The following is a 15,761-nucleotide window of genomic DNA, read 5'->3' as shown; positions in this document are numbered from 1 at the left end:
TTTATAAATTTATATTATTTTGTGTTTAAATTCTATCAAATAAATAAAAATAATGAGATTTAAACTTATAATTATTTGGTTATTAAAACTCTAATATCATACTAAATAATGATTCTAATTTAAAAGTTTAAATGGTGAAGTAAGGTTGAAATTTATATTATTTTCTTTAATGGCTTTTAATTTCTGAAATTCATCCTCTAATTCAATTCTAGTTTTGTAATCGTTTTTGTTTTTAACTTTTTTGGCTTCGAAGCTTTGGCTATCTGTTGGTACTTCCATTTTCAGTTTCTAATTTTGGCTAAAATGCATTTTTTTAATAGTAAGCTCCTAATTTGGGTTCTAAATGGGGTTTTGTGGTTGTTGATACTGTGAAAATGGGGAGGTTTTCCTTTATTCAAATGTTGACCTGTTAGCTCTGGCTTATCACGTCACCGGGGCTTTTTCCATGTTTTTCCGTATCCTGATGCAGCTATTGTCTTGTCCTCTGAGTTCTGTCTATTCTTGTCAAGCTTTGGCTGCACATTTATATTTGCTTTGATCGATTTATAACTTTCTCCCAAATTATCAAAAGAAGGAAAAGAAGTTGGAATTGGATTCGGAGTCAGATTAAAATTTTTATCATGAAATAGAATTTGCTCTGCAAGCTTCTGATGTGGAAACATGTCCACGACGTTCTTGGAGCACTGAGTTTGCATTTACTTGTAATGATTTTCTAGTTATCTTCTGAGGCGGAGGTATATGCTGTCTTTTTCACGGCTAACTGTGTCACATCTCACGATAAATGTGTCCAGTCATTGCTCAAGTTTCAGAATTTTGTTTGCTAGCGTTTAATCGATCCTGTATGTCGAGAATTTGTGGTGTTTTTCCGTATTGGAAATGCATCTATGTTTAATTTCTAATCTAGATTATATGTCATGTTGCATTTGGCAAGTGTTCATTTAATCTCTTGCTCTCTTCCAGGTTTTAGTCACATCTTGTTATTGACTTCTGATGTTGAACAGACAACAGGGTTCTAATATTCATAGCTCCTTTCAAGTGAAATGAGTGTTTTTTATCGGAGAGGATTTCTTTTACATATTCTTGTTTCAGTATTATTTTTTTAATATCTGCTTGTTGCACTGTATGCAGGACTTCATGTGGCTTCATGTATGTTTTCTCTTTTTAATAATGAAAAAAAGCAAGTGCTTATACTCTTTTTATTTTTTTAGTTTCAGGTCTCCAATATTCTTCAGGTTTATTACAGTGTTGAATCTTGCTCCGGATTGTTGAACATTTCAGGAGGGTTGGAGTTTCTATTCCTTCGATTAATCAATATCCCATTCTGAAATTTTTTAATCCTGCTGGAGCATGGCTGCCAGTGGGGTTTCGTCTATTCAATCAAAGAAAAAGTCCTGGAGTATCAGCACTGCTTTGGCATCTGCTGTTTTGGAATGGTTGCTAATGTGTATGCTCTTCACCAATGCTATTTTCTCATATTTAATTACAAGATTTGCATGTCATTGGGAATTGCAAACCCCATGTTTGCTATGCTCAAGACTGGATCATATTCTGGGCTCTAGAAAGTTGAGATATTATTGGGATTTGATCTGTGGCAATCATAAGTTGGAGGTCTCATCCCTGGTTTTCTGTCATGCTCACAACAATCTCGTCGATGTCCATGGAATGTGTGAAAATTGCCTTTTCTCATTTGCCACCACCAATAAGTCCAATGCTGAAACATATAGATTGTTGGTTGGGAAGTTGGGGGAGGATTCTAGCTTTGGTTTAGATGAGGACCCGCTACTTGATGAGCATAGTTCAGTTGCGAGACTATGTTCTTGTTGCAATGAACCATGGATTCCGAGAGGATATTTCCGAAACTTGATGCGGGCTGCATCTGTTGGTTCTGGGGCTGCTAACCTTGATGTCCCTTTGCCGGGTACCATTAAACATGATTGCAGTAACATAAAGAAAAGTAAAAGATCTACATCCATCAGAAGCACCCGCCGGAAAACTAGTGGGTTTGATCCTTTATCTCATGTAGGTTACACTGAACTCAAGTTCGTTTCTGATACTGAATCTGAAGTCATGTATTTTTCTGATGATGGTGGTGCAAATGCTGCAACTCGCAAAGGTATTTCAGTTGGATACGTGCAGCCAGAGCCTCGCACTATCATTTTAGTCGATGATTCTGCCTCAGAGAAACTGATTGATCCGGTCTCTGCACCTGAGCCATCAATTTTGACCTCGAAGGTGCTATCAGATGTTATCCAGTCCCACAACGTTACAGCAACGGCATCTGCATTTCCTATTGGGCATGATTTGGAAGAGCTTAAATGGCAACAAGCTGATTGGAAGGCTAATTCCTTTGCACTTCCTGAGTTCATTTCCCATGATAAACTTCCTCCACCATCAATTTCCAGAGACAGCCCTCGAAAACCGTCAAAAGGAAGAAAGCATATTTCTCTAGACGAAGTTCCTCGATCATCATATGCCAAAGAAACTCCATTGGAAGCATCGAAAGAAAGCAAGATTATTTCGGTGAACATTGTTCATCCATCATCAAAATGGAGAGAGAATCCTGTCAAAATTTCAGATGAGAGAAAGCTTATTTCTCTTGCTGATTTCCTTCCGTCATCAAATGGAGCAGAAACTCCTGTTCAAGGATTGAAAGAGAGATGTAAGTTCAAGCTCCTCCTACAAAATTGTGTTGGTGTTTCTTTTATAAACAAAGGATGCACTGGGATAATAAAAACGGAAAAGAAGAAAAAGCTCCTTTCTAGTATATAATTGTATAGAATACAAATATGACACACATGCCTTAGTATATAGCAGTTCTTTTTCTTAAGTAATAAAATAGCGTTTGAGCTGCACCCAATACATATTAAGGATATCCGGGAAATATCATCTACACATTCAAATGCTTAACATGTTTTAGAATTATGCGGTACACCCCAGGGAGAACTTGAACTTGAAGCAAACTCTTTTAGGGTGATGGAATTTGAGATTGAATAATTTTATTATGTAGGGGCTACAAAGCAAGCCCAAATTATTGTGAATGATGCTAATTCATATTTGGTTACCTTCTCATACTTAATTGTTGCATTCCACAGGTATAGCCAGAGAAGTGGAAGATTGGCAGGCATATGTTATGGATTGTGAGGATCTCAGCAAGGCAGAAAGTCAGCCAGCTAGAAGAACTGACACAGCTTCAGAAATAAACCCTATTTCAGATGAAAATGGTCAGCAATTTGTAAACTTAACGGATCTCAGTGATGCTTATAAGCTAGCTGTTGGCAATAGGGGAAGGCAGTTGTCTGGTGTTCTTGCTGAAAAAAGGATTGGGAAGGATTCTTCAAGATTTAGCGAAGAGTTGAAGCTTTTACTTTCACAGCTCTCCACTTCTAGAGACCAGTCAATGAATGCTATGAGTCCTAGAGTCCCTCTTAGTCCTAAATTATCATCAAACAGTGATGAATTGAGGACTTCTGATGCTTCTAGTGTCTTAGGAATGCATATTCTTCAAAAGCGAATCACACTTGAAAGAAATGAATCTTGCCTATCTTTGGATGGAAGTATTGTCAGTGAAATTGAAGGTGAAAGTGCCGTTGATCGGTTAAAACGGCAGGTTGAGCATGATAAAAAACTGCTGAGTGCATTGTACAAGGAATTGGAGGAAGAAAGGAATGCATCCACAATTGCTGCAAATCAAGCTATGGCCATGATTACTAGACTACAGGAGGAGAAGGCAACACTCCACATGGAAGCTCTGCAATACCTAAGAATGATGGAGGAGCAATCTGAGTATGATAAGGAGGCCCTGCAAAAAAAGAATGACCTTCTCACAGAGAAGGAGAAAGAGGTCCAAGATCTAGAAGAGGAGCTTGAGTTTTATAGGAGTAAGTTCCCCGATGAATCAATCTTTCAGACACCGATTTCTGATAGAAAGGAAACAGGTTCAAGTGTGGATCATTCAGAAGCTGGCTGGATAGAAGATAGCACAACCACCGATAGAAACTCGGTTACAGAAAAACCTAATGTCTGTCATAAAGTTGAAGCAACGAATATGTCACTTGGGGGTAAGAATATCGTTACTGTGAATAGTTCTTTGTTAGAGTTTGAAGATGAAAGGTCATATATTACACAAAGTTTGAAGAGGTTGAAAAGGAAGCTTTATCTGTTATCTAACAATGGGCTAAGCTTAGACTTGATCAACGGTGAACATTCTGAAGGAGAAAAAGGAAATGACTTGAGGGAGCTGAATAACAAAGTGGGTGTCGAACAGAACATTGGGGCAGAAAATAATGAATTATCAGTGACTGATAGAAGAAGCGAGCCTGTTCAAGGACATGTTTCTGCACTTGAGAAATTTTTCAATGGTAACGAGAACAATGAGGTTTTTTATAGCGGGGAAAGCTCTCCTATGCCCCCTCGAGAAATTGATCTAGACTCTCTCGTGAATGAAGTTTCTGATATAAGTGAGAGGTTGGAAGCTCTTGAGGCAGACCGGAATTTACTGGAGCACATCGTTAACTCAATCAGATATGATGAGGAAGGGCTTCATTTTATTAAGGAGATAGCTTCTCACCTGAAAGAAATACGAAAGATCGGGTTACCGAAAAGGGAGCCGGAGCAAATCACTGCTTAAGGCTGTTGTATAAAAACCATGACAAATGTGGGTACTTCAATGCATTCTTTCTTTGCGTTAGAGACATTTGATTCAGAATTTCTCAAGGTTCTTTTGATTATGCAGTTCATTCATGGTTTCGTGCTTTAATTTATCAGGTGCTTCGTTATGCAAAAAGACATTGATGCGCAGGAAAGTATAGAAAATTTGCCAAACCTGGCAATGAAGATTGCAATCAAGTGTACAGTATCACAAGCTTGTTCGTTTTCTCTTTGGACAGAAACCATAGGATTGAATATCAAATGGTGTCATCCCTCACTATTCCTTGGCTTGCAGTCATCACAAATTCAGTGATATTAATACCATTTTCCTTGCCCCCTTCAGACCTGCGTTTGGAGGGGGTTTTCTTCTTTATTTTTTCAGGTTCTGAGTGTGATTAGTGAATGCATTGTAGTACAATAGTTTATCTTTGTGTTTGTATATTAAACTTGACCATCCAAATATTACAAAAGTGAAAAATCAATAAGCCAACACTATGTATTTGTAAATTTGAAAGGAGAAGTGATCTTGATGAGATTTTTTTTTTGTTAAGATTTTTATTTATAAAAATCCTCTTAAATAAAATATGTTTATCAACCTAAAATATTTAAGATTTATAATCAAGTAACTTGAAAATAATATAAGTTTGGAAAACAGAACAAATCTAAAGAATTTAAATTTGATAATTACTCAAATTCAAGATAACATAAATCTGCAAGATAATATAAGCATGACGAACATGTCAGATTTAAAGAACTTGAATAGTATATTAAGATCTGAAATTAAAAATAAAAAACAAAATTTTTTTTATAAAAGAACCAAAAAAATTTAGAAACCAAAACAATAAGAACTGAAATTGAAATATAAAAAATAAAAAAAATCAAACTATTTTTTTGAATAAAAAAAAAAAACAATTATCATACTTTCACCAACATGTGCTGCACTAAAAAGAAAAGTGGTGCTTCGAACACGATGAAAACACAAGTTTGGTCATTGACAGGGGTTAGCTCATAGACAATATATATCAATAATTTTTTTATTAATTATGCAAAATAAAAAGATTAAAATGCTCTCTATTAATTTTGTATTAACAAAAAAATATTGAAAGAATGAAAAAACCCCTAAAGATATAACTAATTTTTCTTAAATATAAGATCAAAAATATTTTTTTATTGTTTGTTAATAATGGAATAAATAGAGATATCTTTGCTCAACACTTATAAATTCTTTTGAATTTAGAATAATTAAGTCATTTTATTATTTTAAAAGTTGAAAAAGTTGTATATGTCTGGGACATCTCAATTTTTCTTTCGAGGATAAAAAAATAATTTTACTATAATAATGAATAATGAATAGTTTTTTCCGACTATGCACACAATGATTTCGACAAGCCTTCTAGAATTTTGGTATGATCACTGTCTCAAGGCATGGTGATCCAAAACAAACCCTAAATTACGGGGACAGAAAAAGAGACAGAGCAAACTTGAAAGGGTTTTCTAATTTATTTATTTTTATGTTCAATTTGTGGCAAAAACTAGGGAAGAGCTAGTTAGAGTCCCCTGGACTGATCTCCCAAAACAACTTTTGGTAGATGTAGCAGCATGCATGTCTAGAAACTTGCATTGATTTGTTCCGATTCCGTGATACCTGCAAGTCATGGCGGTCTTCCTTTGATAGGTTTCCTGCAAAGCATCCATATGATAATCTCAAACTTCCCGGGTTTGTAGTTTCACAAGGCAGGAAAGAACCCACGAGTGCATCCATCTCGCCATGAGTTTTGAAAAAATTTCTTTTTTCAAGAGTCTTAATGGCAATCAAAGTTCTCCGAATGCTAATAACAACGCAGATTCTTCTGCAATGGCACGCTATAAAAGATCTTCGGTGCCATAACTTTATAAGCTGAATGACGAAGAGCATAAATGGATTGAGCTGGGTAGTTTAGGAGATCAAGCAGTGTTCTTCTGTTACGACACACTACCCTCGTCTGTCTTTGCTGAAGATGTAGTGAGATGTGAAAGGAACTGTATCTATATATAACAAGGAAGATTGTGTGGAGGGCAAGTAGATTAGACTGTATTGTTCGCATGTGCATACAACCTTGTCATTGTTCAAGGTACAGCTGAGATGATGGTATGTTTGTGCGTTGTTCCGATTGAAATTGAAATGCTGTCAACCATCACTGAAAACAGAGATGGATGGATGACTGAAGATGAATAATAAACCACAGATACCAAGATCAGTAATATGAATGAGGAAACAGAAGGAAACTTGGATAGAATTGCATGCTGAAAATATAAGCGAGAAAACCTGAAGATCCAATTCCAAGAATTGCAAGATAAATGCATCTTTGCCAACTTCCAGATTAAACTCCATCTTCAGAAAAACATCTAAAACCACGAGCATGAAATCAAATTGCTCTTAGTATGACATCAAATTACTCTTCAAACAGTGATGCTCGATAAATTAGCTGTTGTTCCTGTAAGATTTGTGTTTGACGATAATAGGGAGAGGAGAGATGGAATTAGGTGTGATCAACAGTCGAAATTACAAAGGGGCTGGGCAATTCTATGTTGTTGATCATGGCATTGAAAGATTTCCAGTGTGTTGAAGAATGTTGATTCTTTCCTCGAAGGCATCTAGACCGGCCTGCAGTCCAATAAAAGTGCTTAACAAAACGGGGTAGAAATATTTGAAGGGAAGGCAATAAATGCTGGGTTCATTGGAATATATTAATGCCAAAAAAAAATAATAAATTTAAAATTTTTTAAGAGTTAAAAAGAAAAATCAGGTAAATTTAGTGTTGTTTAAGGTTAGAGATCAAATTTTCTTTTTAGCTTTGCATGATTACTTAAAAACTAAATTGTCATAAACTATAAGTTATTAAAATATTTAATATTTATCAATAATTTATATAAACTATTAATAAAAAATATTTTAAATCATTTTAGAAAAAGGAAATTGTTATAATGTAGAGGACTAACTTTTTTCTTTTATGTTTTTAGATATGTTTACATTTCTCAGCTTTACATCACTTCTCATAAGAAATAAGAGTTATAATATTTTATTTATAAAAAAATTTAAAAATTTTATAAATAATAAAATATTAATTCTTTTCCTTAAATAATATATTATTTAAGTATATTATTTTAGGATAGTTTTAGAAATGTAATTAATCAAGTCTCTAATTAATTTTTCTAGATTTAGAATTGTAATTCCATGTTTAAATTACATTATAGTTCTTAATTGTGAAAATTTATTTATAATTAAGTCATATTTGATTAATCATTTCATTTTAATTTATAACCAATGATTTTCATTTATGTAACCAATTAGATTTCTTAATATGTTGATTCAAATATAAACTATAATTTTTAATAAAATAAAATTAAAAAATTAATTTATTATTAATTTAATAATTAATTAATTTATATTTAAAAATTAAATATAATACCTATTAATATGTTATTATATTCCAAAATATTAAAAAGGATATAGTTCATGTTGAATTAATTGTTTCAAGCTCATAACAACACAAGTTTTATATGAAAAGTGTTTATTTTTTTAAAATGTTTTTTGAAAATATTTAAATTTTTTATTTTATTTTACAATTTTATATTTTTTTAATGCGTTTATATTAAAAATAAGTTTAAAAAATATATTATCTTTATATATTTTTAAATAAAAAAATACTTAAAAAAAAAAAAAGGAACGAAAGAAAGAAACCTATGAAGTACTAGTTACAGTAGAGACAAAACCCCTAACACAAAAGCCGCCTCAGGTACAAGGAAGATGCTTCTGCAACAGACAACCTCAGTGCCAAGACTTGTAGTGTTTTCAAAATCTGATTTTTGTTTCAAGCCTTGTTCTTCCTCTTCAACAAGATTATTTTTCATGGACAAGCACACCAACTCCTTCTCTTCTTCCTCTTCGCTAAAACAGTCTCTCAAACAATACCAAAGTCCAGTCTTAGCTTGTCAAGCATCAACTGACACTAACGATACTTCTTTCAGGTTCCTGCCCGTACACCATTTTTTATTTATTATTTTTTGCATTTTATCAGTACCCAGATGGATTTTTTGCATGTCTTGTTCAAGTTTGTGTTTTCATTGCCTTTTGGTTTTATTATATAGTGCCTGATAGATTTTTTGATAGAAAATAAATATCAAAATAAATACCTGTCTTGGTTAGTATCTTGTTGGAGCTGAGTGATTAGATTGTTTAATGTGGTGAATTTAGGAAAGATTACTTGCCAGTTCATGGAGTGTCCGAGGTGATTGTTGGTGTATTGGGAGGTGGGCAATTGAGCCGTATGTTTTGCCAAGCAGCTTCAGAAATGGCTATTAAAGTCATGGTTTTGGACCCACTTGTGAATTGTCCAGCGAGTTCGATTGCATATGATCATATGGTTGGAAGCTTTAATGATAGTGCAACGGCTCAGGAATTCGCCAAAAGGTTCGGTATTGATGGAATTCAGTTGTGGGTATTGGAGATTTTGTGTCCTTTTGTATTTAATTTTGTCATTGTGGTGTTGTAGATGTGCAGTGTTGACTGTGGATATTGAACATGTTGATGTCGCTACGATGGAGAAGCTTGAGCAGCAAGGAGTTGATTGCCAACCAAAAGCTTCTACAATTAGAATTATCCAAGTATGCCCCTTTTAATTTTCAGAGTTAACTGGTTATGCTATTTTGCAAACCATATGCTACTTTGGCATTTAGACTTACTTTGTACTACTTTGTAAGGAATTTTGATTTGACTTCAAAACCAAAAACGATTTTGGCTTCATGATGAAATTTCATGCTGGATCCTTGTTTTCAATCTTGCAGGATAAATATCTCCAGAAGGTTCATTTTTCTCGGCATGGGATTCCCCTTCCTGATTTTATGCAGGTTGGTTGCTGTTTATAAGTATTTCCCTTGAGGATGCTACCTACAGTTTTCATTACCTATTATTAGCTTCATATGTTCTAGTTAACTGGTATTGAAGTGTGACTGATACAGATTGATAATCTAGAAGGTGCCAGGAAGGCAGGTGACTTATTTGGCTATCCTCTAATGCTCAAGAGCAGAAGGCTAGCTTATGATGGGCGTGGGAATACAGTTGCTAAGAATGAAGTGGAGCTTACTTCTGCAGTAAATGGTAGGATGTTCTTTACTAAAGTTCAATTACTAAAAAAATTGGTATCCTATTTAGGCTTGAGAAATTCTACACTTGTATTCCTGTATGCTATTGATTAACAGCAGTTTAGTATCCACCATTTCTTAATTGTCATTCTAAATGTTAAGGATCCAAATGTTGTGGCTAGAGAATATATATCATACTAATAAAAGCTATTTTCATCTCTTGTTCTTTTTGTCTGGATTAGACACAGGTAAAGCATAATTGCTATTTGGCTTGTGGAGACCTTTAAGCTGGGTTTATGGGGTTTTGGGTGTAGAATCATACAAAATGAAACTGGCCCCTTCCAGGGCGTTGGAAATTATTTGATGACATCATCAAATTCTTGGAAAGAATGTGAAAACCAACTCGTCTAGTTTGGACCTATCAAATGGAAAAATTACCTTCTCTTGACAATCGGGAATCTGTGTGATAGTGTTATGGTTTAGATTATGCTATATTCATGGTGTCTAGAGCTCATAATTTCATATATGTTAATCCAAGGCAACAACAGGAAGTTGTTTCCCTCGAATCCTTAACAACTTTAGCAAAGAGCTGCTGAGACCTTCTACATTCTTTGCCCAGACAGGAAAGGCTTTCAATAGCATGACTTGATGTTTTTGAATGATTATGCTTTACAATCTCTCTTGTTAATCCTCATCTTTTCACAGCTTTTGATAGTTTTCTTGAATATACTGTAGGAAATAAGCTTGTCTGACTACCCGCTTAATCTCTCCTTTATTTCTCTAACCTTTCTTTGTCACACTTGCTTACCTCTCATCATGTTCATCGTCATAGGCTTTCGTTTTGAATGTCTAGGTGATTTTGAACAGTGGTTGGCAGTTGACTTCTTATCATTTTATGATCAAGGGCTTTTTTTGCTAAATTTTTCCTTGAACCTCATATATCTATTCTTGCCATTTCAATTATATCTAATGATCTACTTTAATTTCCTCATCCTTGCTGCATTTCATGCCAAGTTTTTGGCTCTTATTTTTATTTTCTATATAGAAACAGGTTGTGGTGGATCAACTCCTTTTTTTTATGTAATATTTATGATATTTTCCAGCTCTTGGAGTATTTGCTCGTGATTTATATGTTGAGAAAGGGACTCCCTTTGTAAAGGAGCTAGCTGTCATTGTGGGTAGAGGAAGAGACAATTCCATCTCCTGTTACCCTGTTGTTGAAACTATCCACAAGTATGATACAGATATGACATTTCCGTGTTCTTTCTTGTAGCTATTTTTTGGTTTCCAGTGCATTTGGTAGCAACAATATTTGAGTTTGTCAGCTGAGTTTTGATGTGATAATGTTTATCAATTCTTATCGTTGCATCTGCTTACATCTGATTGAAGACATTGAGTCTTGCAGAGAAAATATTTGTCACATGGTTAAGGCTCCTGCTCATGTACCATGGAAGATCAGAAAACTTGCCATTGATGTTGCACATAAAGCTGTTAGCTCATTAGAAGGTGCTGGTGTGTTTGCAGTGGAGTTGTTTTTGACAAAGGATGGTCAGGTTGTACTTGTAATTCAGACTGTTATATTTTCTTTGCAAAGCATTTCATTATTCTCGGTCTCAGGAACTTAATGTCTTTGACTAACTTGTTGGTGTTTTCCCTTTTGAACAGATTTTACTGAATGAAGTAGCTCCAAGACCTCATAATAGTGGTCATCACACAATTGAGTCCTGCTACACCTCACAATTCAAACAGCATTTGAGAGCTGTTCTGGGTCTTCCACTTGGTGATCCATCAATGAAGACTCCAGCTGCTATCATGTACAGTCTACTGGGTGAAGACGAGGTGAGCTGTTTTCTTCTCCATTTCCAATTTTTCTTTTCACATTCCATTTGTTTAATCTTTAAAAACTATAATTTGAACATTGGTGGAGACTTTTGTTTCCGGGTCACATGTCTGAACGTCCTTTTATCATATGCACTCCCACAACTAAGCATATGCACTCAGATAGAATTTGGTTACGTGTGTGTTAAGATGTGTGGACTGCTATACTGCTATTATGTATTTGGTGATTTCAAAAACGGTTGCATGATGCAACTTACACAAAGCATTGGCCAAATATTTTGTAAGATCTGAGGGCCAATCTGAGGAGAGCTAAAAGGTAGGACATGATTTGAATATTAACTTTGGATCTTGGGTGGGGATTATCAATATTACGTGCAACCAATTTCTTGAACTGGGGGGCATCAAATATTTTTAACATACTGAAAATTGGAAGAGGCTATTCAAAGTTCCTAGCTAATGGTGAGTTTGCAATAGAAGTCATTCAAAGTTGGCCTGTGACATGAGCTTCTGAGTTTATAATCATTTTTTTTCTAAATCTTTGTTCACTTCTGGTGCTCATGGAACTCTGATTCAATTCCAGAGTTGTAGGATTCCCCATTGATTGCATGGGTGGGTGCTTCAGGCTTGGGTGGGCATTTTGTTTTGTTAGTTGAAAAATAGGCAGCTCCCCCATAAATCTACATTAAAAATGTAGTCAAAATTTTGCTATGTTATGTTGTTATTTAATTGGCTAATGACAATGTTTATGCTTTTAGGGTGAGCCTGGTTGTCAGTGAGCTCATCAGCTGATTGAAAGGGCATTGAACATGCAAGGGGCTGCTGTTCATTGGTACGAGAAACCATGGCTTTTTTTCATAAATTCTATAAATTACCCAATTTCATTCTTTCTCCTTCTCTCTTCTTCTTCGTTATCATAATAATTGTGCAGAAATGTGAAAGCAACGAAAGATGGGTCATATCACTATTTTTGGCTCTTCTGTGGGCATAGTAGAAGCACAGTTAAAACCAATGCTGAAGGAAGATGGTTCTGAGACTCAGACTGCAGGTAGGTTTTCCTAGCATGACCTGATCACTGTACTCAATTTGTGTGGCTAGATGACATGTTCTAGCTGTATGGTTTTCTTCACCTTCTCTCAGACCAAATTTCTGCAAGTTGCATTAGAATCATGTATGTGTCCATAAGTTAAAATGGAGATTAATGCCCCTTCTGTTGTTAAATCAAGTTCAATTTTTGGATTCATGTTAATTCTTAATTTCTTGGAGATAGGTGCTAGGGGTGGTGGACTTTTCTTGTTGTTCATTATGGAGGCTCTACCGTTTTAGTATTATGATCAGTTGCATATTTTTTCTGGCTTTTAATTATTATCAGACCTTACTATTATGCTTTATGAGATATCTGTTCTTTCAGTTTAGGTTGATTGTGTTTCCTGTTGTTTGTTAAAATGTAGTCGAGCCATGTGTTGGGATCGTTATGGGCTCTGATTCAGATCTTCCTATTATGAAGGATGCTGTGAGGATTTTGAATATGTTTGGCGTGCCTCATGAGGTTTAATTTCAAATTTATTTATTTTTTTCCTGGAATGCGACAGCACTGGTTTCTTTTGTTCCATGTATACCAGACATTCATGGTTAACAATATATAACATGCAGGTGAGAATAGCATCAGCACATCAAACTCCTGAAATGATGTTCTCTTATGCCCTGTCTGCTCAGGACTGAGGCATTCAAATCATCATTGCCGGTGCTGGTGGCGCAGCTCACTTGCCAGGCTAGTTACATATATGCTATGCTTTTTATAAAATATTATGTTTGTCAACTTTCTCACTGTCCATAATGAAGCATCGGTTTAACTTTACAGGTATGGTAGCTTCACTAACCCCCTTGCCTGTTATTGGTGTCCCTGTGCGTGCTTCTGCTTTGGATGGAATGGATTCGCTCTTATCAATTGTACAGGTACACTATTTTATCGTAGATAATATAAATTTCTCATGATACCCAATGCCAAAAGTACCAGTGACCTCCAATTCTAGCGTTCTAAGTTCTAATACTAGTTTATTTCCCAAAATGGGCGCATGGGAAAGTAGACATGTCCATTTCCTTTCTTTAGATGCATTTTTTTTTAGGGGGAGGGGAGGTTTCTATTCTACTTTGAAAGGAAGCTATAGTTGTTTGGGACTTTGGTGGGAATTGTAAATGCAAGATTCTTTGGTTTGGTATTATCACTTATATTTCCTAGGTTCAGTTACTCTATAATGCAGGTAAAAGAATGAGAGCAGATTTTAACACCGTGTTTATACAAGTATAGAACATAACCCCAAGTTCCCATTTAAATCAGGAAGTTATAAGGATGATTTTGCCATCCAACACAGAATCTGCAGTTTGACCCTTGTTGCAAGAAGTCAGTGTCTAATAATAATATCCCCAGATACAATCCATTACTAGTATTTAATGTTTGTTTCGTTGTTTTTTAATTTGCTCATTATTTTTTTTTCCTAATTTCTCCATCATTAAAGCCTTTGTTACTCTATTATTATCCAGATGCCAAGGGGAGTCCCTGTTGCAATTGTGGCAATTAATAATGCCACAAATGCAGGTTTGCTAGCTGTAAGGATGTTGGGTGTCGGTGATGCTGACCTTTTGGCAAGGTTCTCTCTTTCTCTTCTGTTTTTTTGTGTGTGTGTGTGACAGTATAGCAATTGAAGGTGTCCCTAACATTTCCTTTTTGATTTGCAGAATGAGCCAGTATCAGGAAGACACAAGGGACGGTGTCTTTAAGAAGGCAGAAAAACTACAAACTGATGGTTGGGAATCTTATTTGAATCCTTGAGCACCGGAAAATTTGTCTGGTGATTTTTGTTTTCTGTCCCGTCTGTGTGATGGACCACAATCTTTAGAGTTCCATGCCTACCATTGAAATTTCTTCAACTTATCCCTACACAACAATTTTGTATCCGCAAAAGGATCACGAGTTAGTGTAGCAGATACCAAAAACCTGCCGCCTGCATAACTGATTACTTTGAAAGGAGATAGTTTTCAGATAGAGAGAGAGATGGCCTTCTATCCATAATTGTATGATACCTTTTCTTTCCCTGATCAATTAAAGTTAATTCTTTCTGTTTGTTCTGAGAACCAGTTCATTTCTCTCTTCTCCTGTTTGTCCATTGAGGCTTCACTTGTCTCACAACCTACACTGTAAAGCATGTTTAGCAAGGTGATGTCAACCATGTTCCTCAGTATTCTCGAGTGATCCCTAACCTGCTAGGAAAGCAAATGGATATCCCAAATTCCCTGCTTAACACGTTAACAGTAACTGGGCAGTTGAAACTCTTTAACAATTGTCTTTCCTGTCTGGGGCAGTGTCAAACCTTTGACTTTGTCAAGATCCAAGAGGTTCTCCATTCAATTACGAGTATTGGTAGATGGGCTAATTTCCATGCCACCTTGGAAGACCGCTACAAGTAAACTTGTTTGAAGTCAGAAGTCATCGAATCAAAACTCAGGCGAGCCATTGCGGCCCGAATTGAGCTTGCATGTTGATCCGTGCACGTCACAGTACTTCACCGCTGACCAGGGGAAGCGGAAAAAGGAGTAAGGTGATGGCATTAGACAGGTTTCAAATAATGGAATAGCCATTTGTCGCAGCAAACTGATGACTTAAGGGCATGAGAGAAGCAGAATGAGGGGCAAGGTGATGGCATTAGGCAGTTTTTCAAACAATGGAATGAACATTTTCTTTACACAGTAAGAGTATGGTATGGTTGAGGTTGCTTTAAATGCTTCTTACTTGTAAATATATTAAAATATTTTTTTATATTTTATAATAAATACAATTGGACCATAATACTGAACGAACCGAACATCATAACTCTCTTGTAAAGGTACGCGGCAACAAGTTTGGCTTGCTCAAGAAAGATGCCAATGCCTGCCATGACCGTCAATACCCTGTTTAATTCCTCCGTCTCTGTTGGGGTAAGATGTTTCACGTCAATGGCAGAGGGTCGAAATCAAAATCCAATTGCATTCACATTTGAAGCAGATTTCATGAGAGGGGGTTTGTGGTGTGAATGGCTGGTCACCCATTAGAACGAAGCAGAAAAATCTACATATTGGCCATAATTCTTTTTATTTCATGAAAAAGTCAATTGACCACCCAG

General features: G+C 35.5%; 1 protein-coding gene and 1 pseudogene across 1 annotated transcript; both read left to right on the top strand.

The window, feature by feature from the left end:
• Window positions 1–654: 654 nt before the first annotated feature.
• Window positions 655–5,020, top strand: LOC105135387 (myosin-9-like). Its single transcript, XM_011040240.1, has 4 exons — window positions 655–734; window positions 1,209–2,659; window positions 3,093–4,654; window positions 4,765–5,020. The coding sequence occupies exons 2-3, from the start codon at window positions 1,348–1,350 to the stop codon at window positions 4,625–4,627; spliced, it is 2,847 nt and encodes a 948-aa protein (XP_011038542.1). The 5' UTR covers window positions 655–734; window positions 1,209–1,347; the 3' UTR covers window positions 4,628–4,654; window positions 4,765–5,020.
• A 3,354-nt stretch (window positions 5,021–8,374) lies between these two features.
• Window positions 8,375–14,725, top strand: LOC105135386 (phosphoribosylaminoimidazole carboxylase, chloroplastic-like; annotated as a pseudogene).
• The last annotated feature ends 1,036 nt before the right edge of the window (window positions 14,726–15,761 follow it).

This window comes from Populus euphratica, unplaced genomic scaffold (genome assembly GCF_000495115.2).
Source record: "Populus euphratica unplaced genomic scaffold, PopEup_1.0 scaffold64.1, whole genome shotgun sequence".
Classification (NCBI taxonomy): Eukaryota; Viridiplantae; Streptophyta; class Magnoliopsida; order Malpighiales; family Salicaceae; genus Populus; species Populus euphratica.
The sequence above is the reverse complement of the archived record's forward strand: the minus strand, read 5'-3'. Positions and strand labels throughout refer to the sequence as shown.